This window comes from Aegilops tauschii, chromosome 3 (genome assembly GCF_002575655.3).
Source record: "Aegilops tauschii subsp. strangulata cultivar AL8/78 chromosome 3, Aet v6.0, whole genome shotgun sequence".
In the NCBI taxonomy this organism is placed as follows: Eukaryota; Viridiplantae; Streptophyta; class Magnoliopsida; order Poales; family Poaceae; genus Aegilops; species Aegilops tauschii.
In genome coordinates this window covers 5,841,030-5,866,375 of record NC_053037.3, presented here as the reverse complement: position 1 = coordinate 5,866,375, position 25,346 = coordinate 5,841,030, and the positions used below count along the sequence as shown (strand labels likewise).

General features: G+C 45.1%; 4 protein-coding genes across 4 annotated transcripts; 2 read left to right on the top strand and 2 right to left on the bottom strand.

Moving 5' to 3' along the window:
* Window positions 1-461: 461 nt before the first annotated feature.
* LOC109786781 (LEAF RUST 10 DISEASE-RESISTANCE LOCUS RECEPTOR-LIKE PROTEIN KINASE-like 2.4) lies at window positions 462-5,476 on the top strand. The gene is made up of 4 exons (XM_073509780.1): window positions 462-718; window positions 3,104-3,785; window positions 3,920-4,077; window positions 4,173-5,476. Exons 1-4 carry the CDS (start codon window positions 622-624, stop codon window positions 4,619-4,621), a joined length of 1,386 nt encoding a protein of 461 aa, XP_073365881.1. The 5' UTR covers window positions 462-621; the 3' UTR covers window positions 4,622-5,476.
* Window positions 4,688-5,293, top strand: LOC141042584 (rust resistance kinase Lr10-like). The gene has a single exon (XM_073511427.1). The coding sequence runs from the start codon at window positions 4,688-4,690 to the stop codon at window positions 5,291-5,293; it is 606 nt and encodes a 201-aa protein (XP_073367528.1).
* Window positions 5,477-8,332: 2,856 nt separating the features above from the next.
* On the bottom strand, window positions 8,333-13,481 carry LOC141042215 (uncharacterized). Its single transcript, XM_073509782.1, has 2 exons — window positions 12,064-13,481; window positions 8,333-11,173 (listed from the first exon to the last, which is right to left on the bottom strand). Exons 1-2 carry the CDS (start codon window positions 13,445-13,447, stop codon window positions 11,127-11,129), a joined length of 1,431 nt encoding a protein of 476 aa, XP_073365883.1. The 5' UTR covers window positions 13,448-13,481; the 3' UTR covers window positions 8,333-11,126.
* Window positions 13,482-15,735: 2,254 nt separating this feature from the next.
* LOC109786780 (rust resistance kinase Lr10) lies at window positions 15,736-17,156 on the bottom strand. The gene has a single exon (XM_020345339.4). It carries the CDS (start codon window positions 17,049-17,051, stop codon window positions 16,335-16,337), a length of 717 nt encoding a protein of 238 aa, XP_020200928.1. The 5' UTR covers window positions 17,052-17,156; the 3' UTR covers window positions 15,736-16,334.
* Between the last annotated feature and the right edge of the window lie 8,190 nt (window positions 17,157-25,346).

The window sequence follows — 25,346 nt, the reverse complement described above, 5'->3', positions numbered from 1 at the left end:
ATAAAATAGGCATATATCAAAAAACAAATCAGACTCACCTTAGTAATTCTCGTGAATTTGGCATGGTAAAGCACCTAGTGTTGAGTTTTGCATTACGATAAGGCTTGTTGATTTTTTTTGTGATACCTGAATGAGTGATGAGGAGCGGTTGCAGCTTTAGTGTGGTCATCGCTGGAATTAGCCATATACTACGGAAATGCTTTCTGCTTCTCCTGCAAAGAAAAAGCCTTCCACATATTTGTTTATTTTAGTATTTTATCAGTGGTGCGCAGTTGAAATGCTATCCATTCTGACTTATAATTTGCAGACAATAGAAACCAGGGGAAATATCAAATGCATCGGCGCATATAATGTACACTTAGTGGTAAAGATATTAAGCAAAATTTGGTTCGTAGGTAGGGGGACTTGGGCTTGAACCCCTGGGCTTATGCCATTATTTTCAGGTCTGGCAGTTGGTTCGCAGGGTGCAGCTATCTACCTTGACTGATATTCTGGCGTTGGACGTCAGATGACCAGTACACGTCCAAGAGCTGCTACGGCACCCTCTTTCAAGGAGCAGTTGGTTCGAGCTCTTGGAAGCTAAAGTGGAAGTCTTGGGCTCCCCCCAGGATCAAGTTCTTCATGTGGCTCGCCTGCCATGATCGTTGCTGGACTGCTGAGCGACTGACGCGACATGACGGTGGGTCTGTCGAGAGCCGGAATGGGAACCGGAGCTCAGGTTAGTTCATTTGATTTCACCAGCTGGTCGTCCAAGAGCAGCGGCGAGTTCCTACGAAATCTTGTTCTACCTATGATGTGTCTACATGGAGAAGTCATCCCGCCCCCGCGTCGCTCCAACAGGGGCGACACGGGCGGCTAACCCTAGCCGCCGCCGGCGGCCTCCCCTCCCCTTCCTCTCCTCCTCGTCGCCACCAGAGGAGCCCCCGATGCGTCGCGCGGCTGCCAAGGAAGGTGGCGGCGGGGCCTTCGTCATCCCTTCGCGGAGATCCGGATCCACGGGGCGGCGGCCCCTGCTGGTTCGGCGCCGCCGTTCGCGCCCTGGACGGTGTGCGCGGGGACTCTGCCCGGCGTCCTCGACCGCTCGGGTGGTGGGGAGTCGGCGCTTGGCGGCGGTAGTTTGGGGGCCTTCGTCCTCGCCAGATCTGGAGGCCTGTTGCTCCCTCGTTCCCGCTCCTTCCCCTTTGCGCTTGAGGCCGGTGGATGCTGCTGGTTCCGGTGCTTCTGGGGATGGTGGTGCAGATTGGGACCGGGGGAAACCCTAGGCCGGCTAGTTCGGCTCGACAGCGGCGTCGGCTTTGGGCGACGCATCCTTCCTGAAGGCGGTGTCGTGGTCCTTATTCTTGCCACCTCCGGTCCTCTCCCGGGTGAAAACCCAAAATCCGGCCTGGATTGGGCAGCGGTGGCGCCATGGGCGTCATCTCCTCCTTGGAGGCGTTGCCTGGGGAGCTAGGACTCGGGTGTGGGCTCATGAAGGTGGGGGCTTTGGCCGCCGGCTGGTTCTCTGCAGCTGCTCGCGGCGGCTTCATGTTGTGCAGAGTGCCCCTTGTATCTTTAGGGCGTTTCTTGTTTTTGGTGTTCGCGTCGGAGGAGCGGCGTGGCATCTGGCACGTTGACAACGGCGATTCTCAGCGGCATGGAGCAGTGGGGGTTTCGCCGGTGGGCGTGTGATGATGGACGAGCGCAGGATGGTGGCGCTGTCTGGCGTCGTGGCGGCGTCGATGGTAGAGAGACCTGGCACGGTTCATGCAACAGTACAGCTCTGAAGATGGATTGATGGTACGTGGCTGCGGCGGCCTCATACCCGGCAGGGGTCCTGGTTGAAGAGCACGCCGGACTGGTGGGTGCCCATACCCGGCAGGTGTCCTGGTTGGGACCTCAGGTCTTAGATGTTAGGTTTGACTGTGAGGTCTGTTTGGTATTAGGCCCAGACTATCAGCGCCCCTTCATCAGTTAGATAGGAGTAGCGACAGAGGTTGCGAAGATGGTGGCTTTGGTCTTACTGTTGTACGACTTTGTAAGGTCTTGTGTTAATAATTAATAAATTGGCCGTACGCATCGTCCAGATGCAGAGGCCGGGGGTCTTCCTCCTTTTCGAAAAAAAAATGATGTGTCTACATAGGATTCATAGGTTAGAAGATAGATCAGCAGCAGAATGACAAGAGGCAAGTCCATGAAATATACTGTAGAAGAAGGGAAGGCAGGGAGTATAAAAAGTTGCTAAGATGCCTCCTTGTCTGCTTTAACCTCCAATGAGATATGACATGATAGTTCTGCGTCCAAGTGGGAATAACAGCTACCACTGAAACGTTTGCCTTGTTCTGTGGCTTAGAAAATTCTGTGGTCTCTGGAAATAAATGGTTAGACTATTCTTCTGATTTCACCAGCTAGACGTCCTCATTTTTCTTCAATCCTAAATAACTTGTCTTTGACAGAATTGTACACATCTAAATAGATGAAACTTGCAATAAACGCATGAGCCATTTGCAGAGGTTTGAATTGTATAAGACTTGTTGACTTGTTGTGATAACAGCAAAATTGTACCTGCCGACATAATCTGCACGTGGTTTGAAGATATTCCGGGGATTGGTTTCATATTAGAGGGGTTTTGGAAGTTTTTCAACTAGAACTAGATACAAATGAGGAATTCGATCAGACTTAGCTTTTCCTCTCTGCAAAACATGCCTTGCTAACCGGTAAACTCAATATCTCAACTGAATGATATTTTCTTATTTTCCGTTTTTTGGTCCCTGTTATTTGTCATTTTCTCAAGGCACCGAATTGCATGTTCCATGACTTGGACATGATTGGACCAGTACAAGATGCTATGGTAACACAATTGGACTCTTCTGTATAATTACTTAGATGAGCCAGTAGATGGTATGCACCCAACTTTAGTTAGCGGCTAGTAGCCAAGTGTCCTAGCCAGAAACATCACGGTCATGTAGAGGTACTAGCTGGCATGTATAATTACCATCCTTTGGAGTTCTATTTTTTTTACTTTGGCAGCCACTCACTTATTCAGCCAGTCATCTGCGCGTCTGTGTGTATGCCATGGCGATGCCCACTGCTCTCAAGGCCTTAACTTTCTTGTTTGTGCTTGCAGTTCTTGCACCAGATCAGTCAGAAGGGCAGCATCATCAGCCTTATTGTCCTTCTTTCTCGTGCGGCCCTTTCAGAAACATATCATCTCCATTTCGTCAGGCAAGTGATCCACCTGGGTGCGGCTATCCATCTTATGAGCTGGTTTGCAGTGATACGAAGGCTACAATTCACATCGACAACGTGACATACCATGTCTCTGCCATCAACGACAGTGGTTCTTACTTCTGGCTCTGGGTAGTCGATGCCGACATGGATTTGTACAGCAGCTGCCCTCTACCTCGGTGGAATCGGCCTCCCTATTCCTTCAGGGTAGTCAATGACGAAATGGAAGTCGAATTGGACCCCCTTTCACGTAGACAGACTTGCTTTCTTAAATGCTCTCGGGAAGTAAAGGACAATGGTATGTACATGCCTGTTGCTTGCCTTAGCAGCAATGATACTTATGTTTACGTGTTAACTGGTTATGGATCTTGTTCTATGGAGTATCTCGAGCCTTCTTGTGGGTACTTGGCCATGACTCCTTGGCCTTGTCACAGTCCATCTTGTTGGGACTACGAGCCGCTAGAAAATGCAAGTTATGTAGATGTTGTGAAATCCATGAGGATCGGATTTGCCGTTCAATTCCCTTTCAGATATGATAGGATGAGCAGAAGCATCAAAGAGTGCCTAATACTCCAGTTTCGGTGAGTTCCGAATTTTGATGTATCTATATAAGTGGTTCTACTTGTTGCCTGTATAAGTGGTTTTGATATATTTTATCCCAAAACCGTTGAGCCCCTCTTTCATTCCTTTTATGTCTCGTTGGATGGTATTGCAGCTTCCTCTCACGATTCTATAGTGAAGACGCCATCAGTTGTGTTTTGCAAATTATTGTGGTCGATGGAAACTTCTGGCGCTGCTTACTGGATTCTAGAGTTGGTGATGATGCCTTGTCAGTCGTACCATTCGTCTTCTTGTCTGTGAAGTGGCTAGCTGGTAATTCAGAATGTTGTGCTCTTAATTGCAGTTTCTTGATCATCACATCTACGCATGCGTGTACCCACCTAACCTTTATAAACTTGTTTATGCAGTGCTATGCAGGTTCGTGTTGGCACCACTGGCTGTGTTGATCCTCCTCGCCCACAAGTATTGGAAAACGAGGATCACGATCGATGCCGTCGAGAAGTTCCTCCGAATGCAACAAATGCTTGGTCCGATGAGATATGCCTACACTGACATCACAACAATCACAAGCCATTTCAGAGATAAGCTGGGTCAGGGTGGCTACGGTTCTGTGTTCAAGGGTGTGATATTGCCAGGCAAGGTTCATGTCGCTGTCAAGATGCTAGAGGGCAATCCTAACTGCAATGGAGAAGATTTCATCAATGAAGTCTCCACCATCGGTAGGATCCATCATGTTAATGTGGTGCGCCTCATGGGATTCTGCTCAGAGGAAATGAGGAGAGCACTGGTTTATGAGTACATGCCTCAAGGTTCTCTGGACAAGTACATCTTCTTAGCTAAGAAGAGTTTCTCCTAGGACAAGCTCGCCGAGATAGCTTTGGGCATTGCCAGGGGGATCGACTACCTTCATCAGGGTTGTGACATGCAGATTCTGCACTTCGACATCAAGCCACACAACATCCTTCTCGACAACAATTTTGTTCCCAAAGTTGCTGATTTTGGCCTCGCCAAACTATACCCAAGGGACAAGAGTTTTGTGCCATCAAGAGCCCTACGTGGAACTATTGGGTACATAGCTCCTGAGATGATATCACGGAGCTTTGGCATCATATCGAGCAAGTCTGATGTTTACAGCTTTGGGATGCTGCTTCTGGAGATGGCTGGAGGAAGAAGGAACACCAATCCGAACACAGCAAATTCGAGCCAAGCGTACTATCCGTCATGGGTATATGACCGGCTAACTCAACAAGACCACGTGGGTGAGATTTCTGCTCATGTTGATACTGAGATGCATGAGTTGGAGAGGAAGTTGTGCATCATCGGACTATGGTGCATCCAGATGAAATCTCATGACAGGCCGACGATGAGCGAGGTTATAGAGATGCTGGAAGGAGGCGTCGGTACCTTGCAGATGCCCTCGAGGCCGTTCTTCTGTGACGAAGGGCATGTTCATACCGAGGATACTTACCATTTGTCGTCCGAGCTAACTGAAATCTCGGAGGACATGAGTGAAAATATTGATGTGTGATGTAATGCACGAGATGATGCACTCTCGTAAAAAAAATGAAGTAATGGTTGTATAGTTGTACTGAGTCCTATGTACTTCGAGCCAGAAGCATGTAATAGCTAGCAGAGTAGCAGTACTACCACTGCTTTGTCTCTTACATATGATATTTTGCTCAAACCTTTGTGCTGGGGACTCCAGTTTCCCTCATAAGAACTCTTGCCATGGATTTCATGAAAAAGAATAAAAGATGGGGCATGCCGCCTACAAATTCCTAAAGCTAAGTTTCTTACAAACGTGTATATTACTAGATTTTTTTTTTTGCCGAAACACATTTTTTTAAACCTGGTAGAATCTTCAGGTGCAGGTTTGGAAGATAGAGAGCCTGAACTGCCGGACATATGTTTATGCATTTGCTGCAGTTCATCTTTAAGCAATGGGTAACTTTGTGTAGTAAAACCGAACGACTTAATTTGCTAATCCTTCCTTTCAACTTTTATTAAGTAGTCACCAGCGATGATGACGAAGGTGACACCCCAGAGTCGTGCTGCAGTAGTATGTGACAGCTGCTGCAGTGCCTCAATTATCATAGAAGAATTCCACCTCTGAATGCAACATCACGCCGTGTGAGATTGCGGTCCAATCCTTCACATCAGCAGCAGTAAACATACCAAAGACTTGGTAAATGCACACGATCATCAGTAGGAAGGTGGAAGATCTGGTCCATGGTACCGGTGCTACTTGTATAAATGCTGAAAGAAATGTCATTGAATCTGAAAGCAACACAATCTCCCTTACATTGCATCCATAAGTTAGAGGATCTCAGTCATTCTATTAATATGAAATGTCGACTGCGTCTATGGTTTTAAGTCACAGAAATGATAGCTGGAACAAAGGAGTCATTTAAACCCGGGCTCATCTCAAGCCTTTTGCCTAAATTTTCCTTACTAGTCTTTAGTTCTTTATGCGGTCCTGAGCTTTGGTAAAGATTGGCCTAGTCGTCGGCGATGAAGGCAACATTGCATTTGGAAATGAGAGAGAAGAGATGGAAGCTCATTCCTATCTCTATCTGTAGGTTAGATGTCAGTGTCATTTTGCATTATGTGATAGCTGTGGAAAGGCATTTCTCAGTTATCGTGGACGAATTCCAACTCTGAATGGGAAATCTGAGCCTGAACGGTACAGAATAAGTAAATAGCCATCAACATTAGTAGGGATATAGTGACCAGGTCTATAGTTTCAGTCCTAATCATATTAATGTTGAAATGTTCTATTTTTGTGTGGTTGCCAAAATAACCTTACCAATTATTTACACATGACCAAAGTTTAGTCTTTGTGCAGATGATTGCAATACCTTCTTATGCAAAGTAATTCATTTCTCTAACCAGATTCTTGTAGATGTTTTATGGCTGGTCTTGATACTAGCAATAGATAAACGAAACCCCCATCTGCTGTAAAATGCACTGGCTGTTCAGGAAAGTAGTATGCTAAGCTACTAGTATATCCCAAAATGAAGAATTTAGCTGATAAGAATGGAAAATATGTAAATATCCTAGTATTTTACCATGCAAATTATTCATCACTAGCCATGAGAAGGAGAAAATTTAAACATGCCAAAACCAATAAACCATAACAAGAAAACCAATCTTGTGTATTCGGTTTTAAATAAACATAGTCCAAGAGATAAGAAATTCAATTTTTTTATGTGCACCAAGAATGTACTAGTCACCAGGGGGATGGGTGATCGACAAGTGACAAAAACATATATAAATATTACGTCAGTATCCTCATCATACCCTAGCATCCGACCCGTAAATCTTTTAAACCAAGGAGAGATTCCAAGAATGTTATAGATGCCAACAGTCTTCCACAACAACCAGTGGCGTAGTCAGGACCAGGCTAGGCCCCAAGTGGAACATGTTCTACAGTGTCAACAGTATAAAAAATGCTACAATCAACAAAGGAATCCGGTGCTACGAGCCTACGACCCGGGCCATGGCCCCTGGGTCTTGTCTACACAAATGACAATAACCATGTGGTAACACCCTGAGAACTGACCTTCAACCACAACATTTGAAAGCTAGTTGTAATATATAATACAACGATACCAATATCATTATCCTCTACCTTGATGATCTGGTGTCAGCGCGGTTCACAGTTAGGATCCGCCTATCCAAATCAAACTCAAGTACGTTCTCCATATTACTGTCTCCAAATAAAGGCAATTAATTACCAATAAGGGTCCCTGGCATGGAGCTAATGTTGAGACCTGATTGCCCCATATTCCTGTCTCCGAGGAGTAAAAACATATGATTGGTCGAAATACGGTTGTGCCTACAGGCATATTCATTAAGACCACCTAAGTGTCAGCTACCATGCACGTGGTCATGGGAAGGGGCAGCAGTGCAGAGCACCGCCCCCATTAAGGTAGCCCCTATGAAGCCCGGGCGGAATGGGCAAGCTGCACTGCGCCGGTGATGGGGTCACATGCAACGACCTCTTCCCGCAAGAAGTCTTCGAGGAAGACATGGTTGTAACGGGAATCGAGCACAATGTTAGCTGCACGGCTGACATAATGTCCACGGCGGCTATAGTATCCATGGTCGAAGCGCTCGGGAGGGATACAGTCCGGAGATTCTAGGATCAGGGCAAACTTGATGTACTGATCACCACACGTGCACATTAAGGCTCGCAGGAAGGGCGGCCCCTCCTTCTGGTGCTTGGTGCGGAAGCCATGAAGGAAGCTCGACTCGGTAACAAGTCATCACCAGCGCTTGCACACTGCAGAGGCGCGGGAGATGGAGGATGGCTGCGGCAGGAGACAGCGAAGGATCTGTGTTGTCCAACAGAGAGGCAAGCACCTCCGGTGAGGTGGCGTGGTGGCGTACTGACGGATCATCGCGGCTCCCTCCTAGCTCGTGCGGGTTTGAGGATGGAGGCGTGTGGGCAGTCTGTCTTCCTCGCCTGTGGCATGGATTAGTGGATGGAGCTGCGCCATTGCAGCCCCCTCTTCAATGTAGGGCCGACATGACCTTTCTGTTTTTAAGGGTGTTCCTTCTTTGTTCTTCGTGCTCCTATTTAGCGCGCTAGCGAACGAGCCAGCACGCACCCCCTCGCCTCCCGCGCGGCCTGTTGGGCCGACCCAGGAGGGGCGAGATGCCCCCCTGTGTTTTATTATTTATTTTTGCTTTTTTCTTTAAAAGAATTCAGGATTCGAAAAATATCCAAATTTCAAAACAAAAGTCAATTTAGGAAAAATGTTCCGAAAATCATAAAATGGTCGTGCATTAAAAACTGTCCGCATTTAGAAAAAAGGTTAGTGAATTTGAACAAAATTTTTGCAAATTCAAAAAATGTTCAAGATTTTCTGGAAAAAAGATCAAAAAACAAAAAAATGATCGTGAACTACAAAAAATTCACCGATTCAAAAAATGTTCGTCAAACAAAAAATGTTCATCGATTAAATAAATGTTTGTGATACAAAAAATGTTCACCAATTCAAAAAAATGCTCATGGAATGAAAAAATGTTCGCCGATTGAAATAATGTTCACTGATTCAAACAAAATCTTTATCGATTCAAAAAATGTTCACCGATTCAATGTTGACCAATTCAACAAAGTTCACCGATTTAAAAAATGTTTGCCAATTCAAAAGAATGTTCAAGATTTCAAAAACAAATGTTCACAAAAATTAATAAAATGTTCATGAATTTTGAAAATGTACACGGTTTCATAAAAATATTCGTAAATTCAAAAAATGTTTGCTCGTGGCATTAATTGGGCCCTGACCGCCTGAGAAAGTAAAGTGGTAGTGGGCCTCCGTACATTGTTGGTTGGTCCTGCGTCTGCTGCTATGAAGTTTCAGTTTCGTTCTTGCTGCCATTTAGTGGAAGAATGCTGTTTGGCAAGGCGGTGCTGATTTTGAACAGCAAAACTGAAGTACCCCATATCTCTAGTCCTCTCTGCAAGGAAGTCAAGATCACTCGCACTAGTAAAACCTACAGCAACAACAAAAATCAGTATTATTTCCCTGCTTTTGCGGAGCTAGGAGCATTCTGAAACATGCTTTTGTTTGAGCTACAAAACACTAGCTAGTAACAGATTTGTGGTAGGGAAATAAATCTGAACAAAGGAGTAAACCTGAGTTCCTCACTCTGTTGCAACAAAGTCATGATGCACAACAAAGTTTGTCAGGATCATAAAGCCCTCTCCAAACCACATGAAAACAGGCAGATGTAGCTCATCGATCCAGACTTAAATTCCAGCAAACCAGCAACACATTCAAACATTCAGAAGTGTATTCTCCAATCATGCCAATATATATACACCACTTCACCAGCGTATGTTGGTAACCAGATCTCAGCGTATGACAGAGAGCAAAGCATATGCAGTTCTAGTATAAAAAATGCATATATTTTCAGTCCGTGTATTGTGGGTTAGATCAGGCAGTAGTACTGATCAACATCCCATATCTCATTCTTTAGTTGACCACCTCCAAGTATATACTACACTGATAATAGATAGCAGATTTCTTCAGGCTGTCAGAACAGAATCAGATTCAACAAAGCCTACCGAAGTTGAAGCCTCCGGGTCGCTCACCACCATTACAGAAAACTACAGCCAAAGACTTGCTGCCGTCCAGAGCCGCATCTTTAGCAGAAAATAGCTGCTGCTAGGATGACAGAGTCCTCTAGCACATAAACCACTACAAAGTACTCCCACTGAACCTCATTCCCAGTGTAAGAAAGCCGCGCCTCTGCCATTCAAACTTCTACATCACTAATTTCAGTCATGTTAACAACAATATCACTTCTTTACCGACACCGTGCCGACGAGGGTTCACTCTAGTCGAAGGGATGCACATTTGATTCGATCTAACTCTCTGCCATGCAAACGATCTAGAATTTGTAAAAAATGTAAAAATCTAGAACAACTTCCTGGCATTCCCAAGAGCTGCCAAGCACATGCTACATATATTTTCAAACCAGAGCTGACGAGAGCTACCAAGCACAAGCATGTGGAAAAGGCAAGACAGGATGAGATCCGACTTGAAATAATACTAGAATAATTAAGCTAAAATTATATGGATTAGATAATCAAAAACATATTGCTACATTACATACTTAGCTCGGTTAAGGCATGATAATTTTTTGCAGATAATAACTTATAAACACCACCGACCACGAGGGTATGCGATGCGACAAACTCGCTGACAACTAACAACTGCAGCAGCCCTTTCTTCACCTGGGGAAAACAAAAGCATCAAGTTGTTAGTAACTTGACGCAGATACCGGCAAAACCTAGTAGTAGCACCTAGGAGTATGTAACATCATATGAACAAGGCTTGCATACAGACTCATGATCAACTCAGCAACATAAAGTAGAGCTATATCATATCTCCTCAAAAAAGGAAGAGTCGTTTCATATTGCTCTCTACATATGACAACAAAATATATCCTTCAGCCTTTCCACACAGATTTCTTATGTGATGGAGTTGAATGAGGTGACTGATGTTTGTAATAGCAAAATGGGCTAGTAATATATTGCTTTCAACTTATGGATCAAGAAACAGCAAAACCAACGGAAAACTCTGGGCATACAACATGTGGATCATCTGCATATCGTTTATGATCTAACATGAGTCGTTTTTTTTACTTAGCCTCACCACCATTTTAATTGTTATTAGCATGTGCGGATCCCTATAGCCAAATGGGCAATATTTTCAGGGTGCATGCTACCCACACCGGCCGCCACATATATTCCAAAGAGAAAATCAAACAGTTGAAATCTCACTAATTACATTCAGAGGATCTTACCTGTTGAACCGTCTCACCACAGTAGCACATCAAAACCAGAGTCATCCTAACATTTCAGCTCCATTAGCTCCACCTTCAATGGTTGTGCCTAGAAGCATAAGAACTCCGGCAATTAACAACAGTTTCACAATAAAGACAAATGGATAAGAGAAGGCAACATGAGAGAGTTACACATATGAGCTGACAAATATAACTTGAGCAAAATAATTCACTTATATAGCTTATTTCTACAGATGTGGTATTAGTTACTCTTGACAGTAGAAATAGATAAAACAAAACAACATATGTTGTAAAATGCGAGGAATATTCATACAAGCAGTATACTTAGAGACCTCATAATGGAGAACCTAGCTTGTAAGAAAAGAAAACATGTCCTACAAATTTTCTCATGTGAACTCCTTACTCGTAATGTCAACCAGACAAAATTATGCCAAAACAACAAACTCTAGAAACAAAAGTATTATTGGGTATTCTGTTTTAACTAAATGGATCCCAAGAGAAGAAATGCAATTTATTTCTACGTGATATATGAATGTAACAATCACCTACGGAAGGGTTCATGAACAAATGAGAAAATCTAAATTATTTCAAAAAGTATGAATTCAACAGAAATTTTTTATGGAGTTAAATGAAAAAGATCATAACAAATATTAGTAATAATAATTGGTAAAGAATATAACTAGCCTGGGCACTCAAACTTGCCAGCTAAGTTAATCATTCGACATTTGATTTTGGTATCTTCCAGTAGAAAAGAAAAGCACATTGGAACATAACACATAATGAAGTAACACGACGATAAATTCCTCCATCTAGCAAAGGTGCAATTACTAAATCAATTCTATCATAGGAAATTGCTTACTAAGTGCAAGTTGTGTGTGGACATTTAAGAATTACAATAACTGTATGTGAGAAAACATGTACAGAACATAATTAGATTGGGTTACTCCTAAGATATAAAGACCAAGGATGAGCAATTACCTAGTGGATATGAACTCGTGAAAGTATAGCAGTAATATGTAGAACCAGTTCCATTAAGTTTCCTGGCTTGCATTGACTTGGGCTGAACCATATATATACCGTCGTACCTAGCTAAAAAGATTACATCGGTATCCTCATCATACCCCACCACTTTGAGCCATTCATTCCTTGTCAGTGTCTGAGGAGGGATCTTAAGAAGTTTACGCAATGAAACGGTCTTCCCTTTCAACCACATGGCAACACCCCGACAATCGAGCTTCCTCTGCCACATTTGAAGCTTAAGTTGAGACACCGCGGCAAGACCAACAACACCACCCTCTGCCTCAATGATATGAAAGTGGTTGGAATCATACATATTCGTACCGCAAGGCCCCTTGATCACGGTAAGTTTCTGCGTGCCCAAATCAAACTCAAGTATGGCGTCTGCCATATGCATAGCCGGCCAGTAAAGGGCATTACCTACAAGGGTGCTAGGACAAGGAACAAAAAGAGTATGATCTAAAGCCCCTGTTGAGATGGAACTGCCCCATGTGTTAGTTTCAGAGGAGTAAACTCGGGCGGTGAGTAGTCGATAATCTTGTGTGTAGTACATGGACACGAAGACCAGCTTGAAGGGCGTGGAGTGGCAGGCGCCATGCACATGGTTCTGGTCACTGGCAGAGCAGAGCACCGCCGCATTGACATAGCCTTTGTTGAACTCCGGCGGAATAGACACGCGGTGCTGATTGTTGGTGATAGGATCACACACAATGAGCTCTTCCAGCACCCAGTCATAGAGGAGGACGCGGCCGTGGCGGCAATCGAGCATCTCGGAGTTGCTGTAGCATTGTCCAAGGAAGAAGCTCCCAGGGGAGATGCGGTCGGGAGAGGGGGGCAGTACGGAGGTGAACGTGAAGTGTCGACCGCCTCGCGGGAAGAAGCCGAGGAGGGGCGGCTTGCGGTGGTGCGCATAGAACCGGCGGAGGAACTTGGGGTCGACGAGGATGCCTCTCCATTGCTTGCAGACGGCGGAGGCGCGGGGGAGCGAGCATAGGTCCAGTGGGATGCGGAGGAAGATTTCCCAGAGCATATCTTCGTTGTCCGGCAGGGAGGCAGCCGGCTCCGGCGATGTGCGGCGGCTGGTCATTTCGGCACCATCATCGCTGGCCTGGATCTGGGGACGGAGAAGCTTGCCGCTGCCGCGGCGGCGGGTCACTCGGTCGGCCCCCTCTCTCGCCTGGATCTGGGTGCTCCGGCGCTTACTGCTGCGGCGGTGGCTGGCCACCCCGGCGCCATCCTCATTGGCGTCGATTTGGGGACGGAGGCGCGCGCTGCGGGGGCGGGCGTGTACCTCACTCGCGTGGATCTGGGAACGGAGACGCGCGCTGCGGCGGCGGGCGGGCATTCCGGCGGCGTCCTCGCCGGGGTGGAGGTGGCTCATGCCGGCGGCGCGCTCGCTGGCGTTGGTTTCTTCCTGTCTGCAGCTATGCTTTTGAGTGGGCTTTTTTCCTTCACTACCCCGCAGCAGTGGACTGGGTTGGGCCACCATGTTCATGCAAGTGGCCCGCTTCGTTCAACCAGGGAGAACAAGCGAGTGAACAATGAGACATGCATACAATTGGATTTTCAGTTTCGTCAGAGCTCAGCTCAGACTATGCAGTTCAGTTCAGCAAGCATTGTTAGCCTTTCTTTTATTCTCTCTTTCTTCAACCAGGGAGAACAAAATTTTGTTCTCGGAGAGAGTAATTATTTATGCAGAGGCAGTAATTAAGCAGTGATACTGGAATAAGTACCCTGCTGTTGTTGTCTGGAAACCCTATCTATGTGCATGCTTCTCTACATATTTGTCTCGGTATAAATAAACCCATCTAGGTTAGTTAAATCTCAATTGTGCAGTTTCCTCGCCAGATGTTTGACAGTAATTTTCTCACCATATGTTAATTCTAGGAAAGCTTCTTCATGTCGCTTAGTTCGCTACTTCACTTCTCCACCCCCGCTCCGGATCTCGAGGGAGCAACTAACTAGGCCTATGGGCTATCTGGGGTTCGCCCTGGATCTTGGGGGAGCAACTAACTGAAGACCGCTCGTTCTCAACCTTTCCAAGAATCACTTGGGCTAAGAGCATGCCACTTGGCGCGTTCTCAGTCACTCTCACGTGTCGCGCTCTGGACGCTTTCTTCGGATTTTTTTTCACATGTTTTTGTCTTTTTAGATGGTTTTTCTCGGTTTTCTCGGCTTTTTACCGGTCTGCCTTAACTTTTGAAACCAAAAAAAAATCAATTTTTTTACACGAAAAAATGCATTTTCTTATTTGTCATTCGTGAGAGGCACGGCCATGCCTCTCGAAAACAGGAAAAAAACACGTTTTTTTCTTTTTTCCTACAGGGAGAGGCACGGTTTTTGCTTCGGTGAGAGGCATATTTTTGATTCCGCGAGAGGCATGCTTTTGCTTCCGTGCCTTTCGGAAATGCAAAAAAATGTATTTTCTCTCCTGTGAGAAGCACCGTTTTGCTTCCGCGAGAGGCACGGCCGTTCCTCCCGAAAATGGAAAAAACGATTTTTTTTTCTTCTTTTTTTCCCTTCCGCGAGAGGCATGTTTTTGCTTCCGTGCTTCTTGGAAATGAAAAAAAAATCGCTTTTCCCTTTCGTGAGAAGCACGGTTTTGCTTCCACGAGAGGCATGGTTTTGCTTATGCGAGAGGCACAGTCGTGTCTCTCGAAAAAAAAATGTGTTTTGTTTTTTTCCGTGAGAGGCACGATTTTTTTCCACGCGAGATAAGGTCGTGCCTCTTGGAAATGACTTTCGCAAAGAAAGAAAATGTCTTCCCGATCTTTTTTTCCATGATTTTTTTGTCAAAACTTATCAATATGGGATATAGTTTTGAAGGTCTCGACGCGAGGGATCCAACGGTGAAAACGGTTCGAGATTTGGACGCATGATTTATAAGAGATAAATAGTTTTTGAACAAACGGATATACGAAAAAAGGAAAAACTCACAGGTTGCGACAAGTGACGCATGTGGAGCGCCCACTTGTCACATCCCGGGGAGGTGGAAGTGATATTTGAAAGGAGTACTCATCAATTAGTGATTTTGGGATCTCGGTCGATCCTAGCTTCCCTCGAAATGAAAACATTCGATGTGATCTTCTCCCTGAGGAACGTTCCCCCAGATATTAAGGTCTATTATTTTACCTTTCCGTTCACATATCTTTTGATAATTGCCCAATTTTGTAGTATTGAAGATTTACTTTTTGAATCGTTATTTTTGTGAACAGAGTTTTGAAAAACGGGATACCAGACACAATTGCCGACGGCGTGCAGTCTTCTCTGGCAAACGGCGGTGCCGAACAATCCAATTTTCGTGAACTAATTTTTTTGAGTAAATTTTGGAATAATTTTATTTCTGTCAGCTAAATTTGTTGAGTAAATTTTGAATAATTGGTGTGAACTAAATTTTGAATAGTTTTATTTTTGTGAACTAATTTTTTTCTCTGAGTAGCCGATACCGGGGCCCAACAATCCCAGTGCGATCAAATTTCTGACCAACTCGGTCGTATTGTAAGTTAGCATGGCCCGCTCATTTTTTTGCAGGGGAGCCCGACCCATCTCACGCAAAGGCCCAACTCTTGTTTATCCATTTCTCAGAAAAAAGAACTCTGGTTTATCCAAAGGGGAAACAGGTGGCAGTTTGTACCCTAGGCGGCGGCCGGCGGTCGGCGCCGCAGTCGAGCCGTGCCTGCCAGCCGGAGGCCGTCGAGCTCGCCCAGGTACCGCTCACATTATCCGCCGGCTGGGCGAGCTCCTCGTCTTACTCCGGCACACCGCCTCGCTCGCGTCTCACCGGGACTCCAGCGGAAGCTATCTGCCACGGTAATCCCCTTTGCTCTCCTTTTGATTTCCGAACAGGAATGCTGAGTTTCTACTAGTAAGTAATCATGGAAGTCTTTTTCTAGAATAAGCAGCCTATATGCGCATCTCTGTATTAGAAAGAGCTTACGGTATCATTTATGGGGAAAAGGGGATAAAATCACAGCAATGACTGGGTAAGATTTACTATATCACATCACTGTCAGGAAATGGCTGCAAGATCCGGTGCCGTATGTTTCTAATTAATAGCATTACAATATGGTAAGGTACAGATGCAGTATTGCCAGTACCGTAGAATCCCATGTAGTTCAGTATGTAATCGAACACTGGGCAAGCTAGTGGCAAGGCATTACGCTTTACGACGCAGATCCGAGTTATGTTCCCTCAAACGTGTAATGATACACACAATAACACACAATGCGTGTTCATGTGTTCGTTGTGTTTTGTGGCATGGGACGATTATCAGACGACACAAAGGGCTTGGGGGGAATATGCAGGTTCTGCAGCCTCCCAGTTAACATGTTTACCACCTTCGTCATCGACGGCCTATTCTTTGGGTTCCACTGGATGCACCACAGCCCCACGATACTCAGCTGTCTAATCTTGTCTTTGTCTTCTGCTGTCATTTCCAGAGTAAGCTCCCATTCCCGCCAAGAAATCACTTTCTCGTAGATCCACTCAGGGAGGTATACCTCGTCCTGGATCTCAACACTTGGGTCTGAGTTCCTCCTTCCACTCACCATTTCCAACACCAGCATGCCAAAACTGTACACATCTGACTTGTATGACACCCCTCCAAAGTTCCGAGAGTATAGCTCCGGTGCGATGTATCCCATAGTTCCTCTGGCTGCTGTGAGCGTAACAATGCTTTGGTCCCTTGCACACAGCTTTGCAAGGCCAAAGTCTGAGATCTTTGGATTGAAGTTGTAGTCCAGCAAGATGTTGTGTGGCTTGATGTCAAAGTGGAGAATCCGCTGGTTGCAGCCTTGATGCATGTATTCCATTCCTCGGGTAATGCCTAAAGCAATATGTAGCATTTTGTTGGGTGCTAGGAGTTGTCGAGAAATATTAGAAACATGTGTGAATATGTATTTCTCCAGTGACTCATTAGGCATGAATTCATAAATAAGGGCCCGTCTCATTCCTCCGGAGCAAAAGCCCAAGAGGCGTACGATATTTTCATGGTGGATTAGTCCAATGGTTGCAACTTCATTGATGAATTCCCCCCCCACCCCTCTCCTGTAGAACTCTCTAGCATCTTGACTGCCACAGGCTATGTTTTGATTTTCGGTTTGAGATTTTTTTCGCCCTAGGCCGAGATGGCTGAATTTCGGCCATTTTCAAAAATTTCGGCCAAAATTTGACCAGAATTTGACTGAAATTTGACACAATTTTGACCAAAATTTGTCAAATTTGACCAATTTCGGCCAAGGATAGATTTCGCCCAAGGCCGAGATGGCCGAAATTCGGCCGAAATCCGTTTTTCTCGGCCGAAATTCAAAACACAGGCCATGATAAATGAAAATAGTTTTGTTATTGTTTTAAAAGTACTAAAACACTACTTAAACTTTAGTTTTATCAATATTAAGATAACAAATAAAAAATGAAAGGAGTTTTTTTACACACTCCATAAAATTGCATCATTGTTTTGCAACGTTTGTCTATCTTTTTGTGGGCAAACTGCACTGACAATAATATATTTGCACTTAAATTCCACGTGATGTCTTTACTCCCGATGAATAAACATCAACTGGTTGGTGGGGAAGGATGACACCATCCGACAATGGGAGGTTGATGGCATCCACCATACACTTTACACAATCTCACTAACTTTGATGGCATCCATCAATGCCCATCTCCATATTAAAGGCGGACAGGTAAATGTGTCCACCCTAAAGGAAGTTATATAGACAAGCTCTCATGAGAACACTTTGGTATAGTCTAGGTAGGGAAAACACCGTGCAGGGCACTATGTGCCAGGATGGCTGCCAACCGGGGGTGTGCATGTATGCTTAGGCTTGAGAAGGATCGAGAACTGATAACTCATACTTAGCAGCCCAATTGTATAACCCGGTTTGAGCAGCACACCAGGAGGCCTAGGAATAGTCTTTGACGGCGGCATGCCAAATGAGCTACCAGACTACCAAGGCAAGCACATAAGAACGAAATGCAACGATGCATGAATAGTCCTAGTTGAGACTCTCTTGAACATTGAATGTGTCCACACGCTGCAAACTCGAGGTATTATGTTGTGCCAGTCTTTGTAGTATCATCGACCACATGAAAGATGGATGATAACTGAGAGTATTTGTAGTAGAAGATGGTCCATTCCTGATGGAGGGCAAGTATCAAAATATGCTGATACAAAGTGTCCTTTTGTTAGTAATGCCCTGCATAATTTCTTTTGGTTAATAAATCTAGTTTGGCAACCCTTTTCCAATGTACTTCATATTGTCGATTAACCTGCACCCAAACAATCAAAGCAAATCAAACGAAGTAGCATGTAATTAACAACAGGTATCAACTAAAAAAACATGCATGCACCAGCTAGAAGAGAGAGGGGTGGAGGAAGGCAGGGAGGAGAAAGTGAGCACCTGCAAGCTACTACATGCCTCAGCCATGTCACCTCAACCATCAGCAGGAAAATCCACTATGCGAACACAACGCCTGTGAATTCTAAAACTTTCTCTGTTGAGAAGTCAACTATGAATCTCCATCTGTTGCCATGATACACTATTTCTGTACCCAATCAAAATTAAGATACTTGTCTTGCTTCAATAGATCTCAAGTCCAAGTTTTCAGTTTCCGGTTTGCATTTTTCCGGGCACAGGATACCCAAGAAATGGCGAACTTGGTTAATTTGTAAAAAAAAAAGTCAAAACATCATGGGTAATTGATGTAAATGTTACACACTAATGAATAAAAGTTGCCTAGCTGTATTTTCGTATGGTAGAGAACAACCTTTTGTACATGTGACCCATTTCAATGTACTTGACACACCTCCAGTAAATTAAGTCAGAGTCATCATATCACATGTTTGGGATTTCCTTGAGGCTGAGACATACCCAGTAGCAGCCTGCATTGTTTCATATTAGTTGCTGGTTGACTTGAGGAGTTGGGTTGAGACGTTAAGCAGCCTAAGATCACTTTGCAATGTGCCTTTTTTTGGTTAATTTTTTCGGAAGGTCCACGGGGTGTGTCATCCCAGCTTATAAATTTCCATTACACTGCTTGGTGACAAGAGCAAGTTTTTACAGGGGAAGGGGAGGTGAGGGGGTCGACATTCAAGGTCGATAGAGAGGAGCGCTTAGCAACACTTGCTAGCTCTTTATAACGTGAAAAGCAAACACAACCAGATTAAGAGGGGCAAGGAAACATGCGACTATAGCGATTGAGGTCGTGAAGCTTTGCACCAAGCCTGAGGTTCATCTTGCAAATCGACCAGAAATAGCGCCAACGCCAAAGAAGAAGATCAATGACGATGTTGCGAGCAACAGACCAAGGTAGCATCAGTTCAAACTTGAACACACTCACATTCCCGCTCTTCCAAACCATCACATAATGGGCTAGGGTAACTGTAGATCGAAGCTTGGGCTCATAAGGTAGTTATGTTAATATAAAGGCATAAAAGCCTGAAGTACCCTAGAAATTAAGAAGATGACACGTTTGTCTCATTATTAACTATACTAGTTATTACCAAGTCCTGAACTTGCAGAGTTCAATTAGCAATTGACAAATAAAAAGGAGAAAGATAATTATTCAAGTAAGAACTGATATTTTGAGTTTGAAGTAAACATTATTAAAGAGGGCCTAAGAGAAACTCTAGCAGAGTGGCCATTTGGCCCCGATTGCTATATATATGGAGCTTGATCCAAACCCGAGCTCCTAGCCTACATATTTGGAGGTTGTGGAGATCCAGTATGGAGCTTGCTCCAAACTCAGCCGCTAGCCCGGGAGGAAAGTTTCATCTTCTTCCTCCTCACACCATGGCCGGTTATTCTTAGTTGTGCGGCCTCCCATAAACCAGTTGTGAGCAACCAGCCAACCATTAATGCTACGACCGCTCCCTTAGATTCCTATGGCCACATGTCGCATGGCCGCCACATGGCATCATCTACTGCCTTGCATGTGAGCAGACCGAGAGGAGGCGTGTGAGCGCAACCGCGTTTCTCACGAGGAAGCATTGTGCGGCCAGCCACCTCCCCAACGACCCTATTTAATGGAGACCGTGGTGGACTACAAAAGGCCACCGTCCTCCCCTCTATCCCTTACCCATTGCCCTCTTCCACGCCTCCCAAATCTCCCTCGCCCGCCTTCATTCCACCTCCTCCTCTTCAAATATTTGGGAGTAGTTGAAAGTGGGTCTTGACAAGCTCGCAAAGGATGAGGCCAAAAGAGAGCGACGGATTTCGACCACGCGCCCGCCCCTGCCTCCTCGGTCGCCACGGATGCAAGGACAGCATGGGACGGCCACGCCGTTGCCATCTTCTGGGGCATCGGATACCGCTATGTCACCGTTGTCGACACTGCGCGAAACCATGGCCGGCTTGGGACGTGGGTACTGAGGCCATCTTCGAGGGCACCAAGGCCTACATTTTGCCGCATCTCCACTTCCAACTAACGAGCGTGGTGGCGGTGGTGGCCGTGGCCGCAACTAGCCCCGTTGGCGAATCCAGTGGCTGCCCCCGCAACTATTTGCTAATAAAGTTATAGTTTAATTTAAAATAATTAGTTCTTCTATTAATGTACATCATACCGCCAACAATTTTCTACACGGATTATTAGGAATGAAGTCAAATTGAATTGAATGTCTTCTGAATATTAGATTGTTGGGGAAGAACCTTTGTGGCCAATGATAAGCAGGACTTACAAGAAAAAAAATATGGATCCTGCCTCGGCAGCCTCCAAATGCATACGAAGCACGCTCCATATGCGTAATGGAGGCTACCTATATGGCGATTCTACTATAGTTCCTCTAAATACACAAAATGTTTTGGTGCACAAGGCTGCCATCTGAACATGGGTAAACTAGTTAGCCAGCTTACAAGTAAGTATTGAACAATCCAATAGTACCTTAGAAGTACATTATTTGATGCTGTATAGACTTGTAAATTTTGGGCCTAAAACATATTGTGTATCATGCAGCGTCTGCTTAGGCACGTGGATACTCAAAGATTTACTATGTGTCAAGCTTAATTTTTATAACCCACTTGAATACTCCATAAACTACCTTTTTCGAAACTTTTAATTTCTGAAAGGAAGTTGTTTTATTGTTCTGATTCCCTATCAAAGCTCTCATGGTTGTTGGTTGCTATACTCGATCGCACTAACTTTGATGATGGTGACTAATGCCACTATGATGGCGGCTACCAGTGCCATCTTCATACTAAACACACATCTAAATGCGTCCATCTTAAGCCAGTATATTATATAAATGAGCTCTCATGAGAACACTGAGCGTCGTTTAGGTGGAGAACAGCATGGAGGGCACGATGCGCCGAGTTGGCTATCAAGTAGGGGCATGTATGTATGCCACCGGGATTGGGAAGGATCAAGAAATCAGTTGTGATAACCCATACTGATTGGGATGATCGTAACATGTTCATCTGTCTGAACGTTGATCCTGAGACCTGAGGAGAAGCCTAGATCGGCACCATCTCATGGGAGCTATGGGTGTTTCCTCCCCACGTTTGATGCTTCAGTCGCAAGTATAGAGCGTCGAGGCACTGAAGCGAAAGCTTTACATGACCTCGGTTGTTGTCCACAGCCGCGACGCCCTCGGGCATACTTTCATTCATGGAGGCATTGCCCATAAGAGTTCCGCTTCGGTACAACCCCCTTTACAAAACGTATAAAGGGCAATAGGGACATTTCACAGTTCATACACACTTTCGTATGTGTATACGCCATACAACATAGAGAACCCGCTACTGGGCCGGCCCACTAACATGAAGCGATATAAAGAGGCGCAAAAGTAACAAAAAAAAAATGGGACGCGCTGCAAGTATATTCGAAGTCGAGACCATAATGTACTCCCTCCGTTCCTAAATATAAGTCTTTGTAGGTATTTCATTATGGACCACATACGGATGTATATAGATGCATTTTGTGTGTAGATTCACTCATTTTACTCCGTATGTGGTCCATAGTGAAATCTCTTCAAAGACTTATATTTAGGAACGGAGGGAGTAGTTAACTGGAGCTGCTAGCCACTCGATCGGCCAGTTCCATGTGCTAGGAAGGCAGCGCATGCGTTTTATGTACACATTCAGAGGCGGCGTTTTTTGTTATGTACACATTCCAAAGCGGCGTTTTTTGTTTTGAAACAACGTTTACAAAATTCCGCATTTCACTGAAATGTTTTGAATATTTCTTAAATAACGAATATTTTTTAGGTTATGTGAACAAGTTTTTAAAACAGGAAGATTTTCCGAAATTACAAAAAAATTGAGAAGACGAACATTTTCTGAAATCTATGAATTTTTATTAATACAAGAACATTTTCTGAATCTGTGAACAATATATTTAATAAGAGAACATTTTTCTGAAAACACGAAAAATATTTGAAAAACTAGAGCGCATTTTAAAATTCTGAACTCATTTATAAAAAAAGGGAAATAGAAATTATGATTTTCTTAAAAAATTGTTCACATGAGAAAATTTTGAAACACTGAAAAAATTGTTCACATGAGTAAATTGTTCCCCGTGTCGCCAGACGCGGGCGACGCGGGGGACGGGGACGGGTTTCGGCTGTCTGCATAGTGACGCGTGTATTATTTTGGGCGCTCGTAGTGTAGAAATTCGCGGTGGATGTATAATGTTGGTCAAGTTTTGCTTAACGTCATTGCAAAAAAAAAGTTTTGCTTAACATGTGTACATGCCTTGTTGGTGCGCGTAACGAATTTCCTGGTCAACATGCGTTCAGTCCGGCGGTGGTGACAGGATCAGGTTTTGGATTTCGGATTTTTCTATGCATCCATGTTGGATTGATGATGTGATCACGTGCATGCAACTCTTACGACCGCTTAATGCATGCAGTAGGCGGTTGTAAAAATTTGTTGTGTCTGCATGCATGTGTTTATCATTATGACTGTCGACACGTATATATTAACGTGGACGTTTTAGCGCCTTGCTGTTCACCTTGTAATTTCTCGATGGTCCAACAGCTTCGTACTCTCTAGAATTATCGTCCGTCTATAAATATACTGAACTCACCACGGCGAAGGAGCAACAGCCACCACGGAGCAGCATGCGCTACTGTGCTCACCTCCGAGGCAGCATAGATGTGCATGGGTTGCGCCGTGTGTGCGAGTTGGAGGTGCCGTTTTGGCGATAGCTACGCTTATCGGCGTGACGGTGCTACGTTGCCAGGGTGCAGGTACCGGTCGCCGGCAACCACTCTACGGGTCGACTACGCCGTCGCAAGCAGCCGCGGGTGTAGTCACAAACATGCAGAGGAGCTCTGACAGAAGCCGGCGGGAGCAGGAGGGATACAGGAGTGTGTCGTCGCTGAAAAGATGTTATGGATTGGCATAGGAGGCCGTAGCCGACACTCCCCGCTCCCACCTCGCGCCGCCCAAGCCACCCCCACCACCCCCACCCCGTTGGCGGCGAGGTCCTGCTGAATCTGCAAGAGCCACAGGAACGCCCACGTCTTCCGCGGCCTGGACTGGCTCCGCATCACGCAACAGCTGGGTGTGCTTGCTGCTATGCTCTCGAGGTCATCGTGCGCATCACGCCCGAAGCCCTCCTCCATGCCCGCAGGCCTCCCTTCTCTTTAGTTGTCGCCGGTACGACTACGCATGGACGCGGTGTCTTTCGTTCTCTACCCATCACCGGAGCTCTCATCTATGCCTGCATGGCGGCCATGGTGCTCTGATCCGGAGTTCCAGCTCATCGGCTTCGTCCGCTCCCACGGCACGGATCAGACACCCAGCAAGACCACTCCACCTCGGCACTCACGCCGCCGCCGCCACCATGGAAGGGTTGAAGGAGGCGGACGCAGTGCGTGGTCTTCGCACACCACACCAATCACACGTAAGATGACGCTCAACTTCGCGGAGTCGACGTCCGGCGTCCGCTATCGGGCTTTACGCCGGCGACCATGGCGGTGAGGTATTCGGCGGGCCCTAGGCATGTTGGTGTATGCGTTCTCGCCGACTAATGGGCGATTCTACCTGGATGCCTTGGAGGCTTGGGTGCTCTGCGGCTTTGTGTTGCGCGCGTCGCTGGACGCGGCCGTCGATTAGGGATCGGTGGCGGCTGCACGACCTGCTCGGGTTTGTCTACTCCTCGGTGGAGGATGACAATCATGCGCGGACGCGCCTGACTATCACGTCGCGGGAGCTGACCAACAACGACGCCGTCACAGGATCCAGAGCCTGTACGGGAGCAAATCATACATAAATAGATACAGGCTCTTCAAAGAAAATATGATACTCTTGACAAAAATAAAATGATACTCTGAGTTCACTGAGCGATTCATTCCTTCTAGATTTCGTGGGCGATCTCTTCTTTCATCGACGATTTTCTTATCTACTGTACCAATCATCAGGTGGATGCCCAGAGAGAGGGGGAGTTCCCATGCATGCAAGCACATCCAATCAGCTGTATGCAAACTACCTCGATCTATGTATCCGATCCATGCAAAACCAATATGGTAAATAAGTCCTAAATTAACTTAACAGGTCAATTCTTTCTTTTGTATATCTTTTTCTTTATGTCAAGACTTTCCTTGGGTCCTTCCATATGCGTAGAGTAAAAAAAACGGAGGAAGTACAAGCTAACAAGAGAAATAATTTACCACATAGCATATGTGATAAGCTATAAAAAACCAGAAAAATAATTTTGTCCCAGGGGTTCGGTTCCGGGGTATTTAGGATCTGTAATTAACCGCTTTTACACGATAAATGTTGGGAGGTTAACACAAATCCAGAGAAGAAATTGGATGCATGGACTGGCTTAAACTGAACTTTGAAAATCATTTTTAAAATCATTCTTCTTACCTACTGAGACATTATACATCAGTTAGATCAACATGGGTGTACTAATCCTATCTAATAATTTCTGAGACATTATACTACTCCATATACCCACGACACCCATACCCGATGATCCGATAGTACCATACAACAGGCTTAAACCACCTCAGGATCACCTTCAAGAATTGTAATTTTCTAAATGTACCATCTTCTGCCTTAACTCTAAAATAAAATAATAGACTAAATTCATAATTTTTATAAACCTAGATATACGATTATTAGCAAAAAAACTAAAGCATCCATACACAACGATAAACATATCATCCACACATTTACACATATGACCAGATGGTCCTTAAAACTATATTTATTTATACACAAATACGCACCCATGAAAAAGGTTAAGATATCATTTCAAAGTAGTTCCAATCAGCCTTTGTGATAGTATATCTACAT

Bases quoted from the DNA above. Each gene is read 5' to 3' on its own strand.
- LOC109786781 (XM_073509780.1), top strand. From the start codon at position 622: ATGTGGCTCGCCTGCCATGATCGTTGCTGGACTGCTGAGCGACTGACG. The intron at 3,786-3,919 runs GTGAGTTCCGAA...ATGGTATTGCAG, and splicing joins TGCCTAATACTCCAGTTTCG to CTTCCTCTCACGATTCTATA. The intron at 4,078-4,172 runs GTAATTCAGAAT...TTGTTTATGCAG, and splicing joins GTCTGTGAAGTGGCTAGCTG to TGCTATGCAGGTTCGTGTTG.
- LOC141042584 (XM_073511427.1), top strand. From the start codon at position 4,688: ATGCAGATTCTGCACTTCGACATCAAGCCACACAACATCCTTCTCGAC.
- LOC109786780 (XM_020345339.4), bottom strand. From the start codon at position 17,051: ATGAGACGGGCCCTTATTTATGAATTCATGCCTAATGAGTCACTGGAG.
- LOC141042215 (XM_073509782.1), bottom strand. From the start codon at position 13,447: ATGCCCGCCCGCCGCCGCAGCGCGCGTCTCCGTTCCCAGATCCACGCG. The intron at 11,174-12,063 runs GTAATTGCTCAT...TTATGCTTCTAG, and splicing joins CACGAGTTCATATCCACTAG to GCACAACCATTGAAGGTGGA.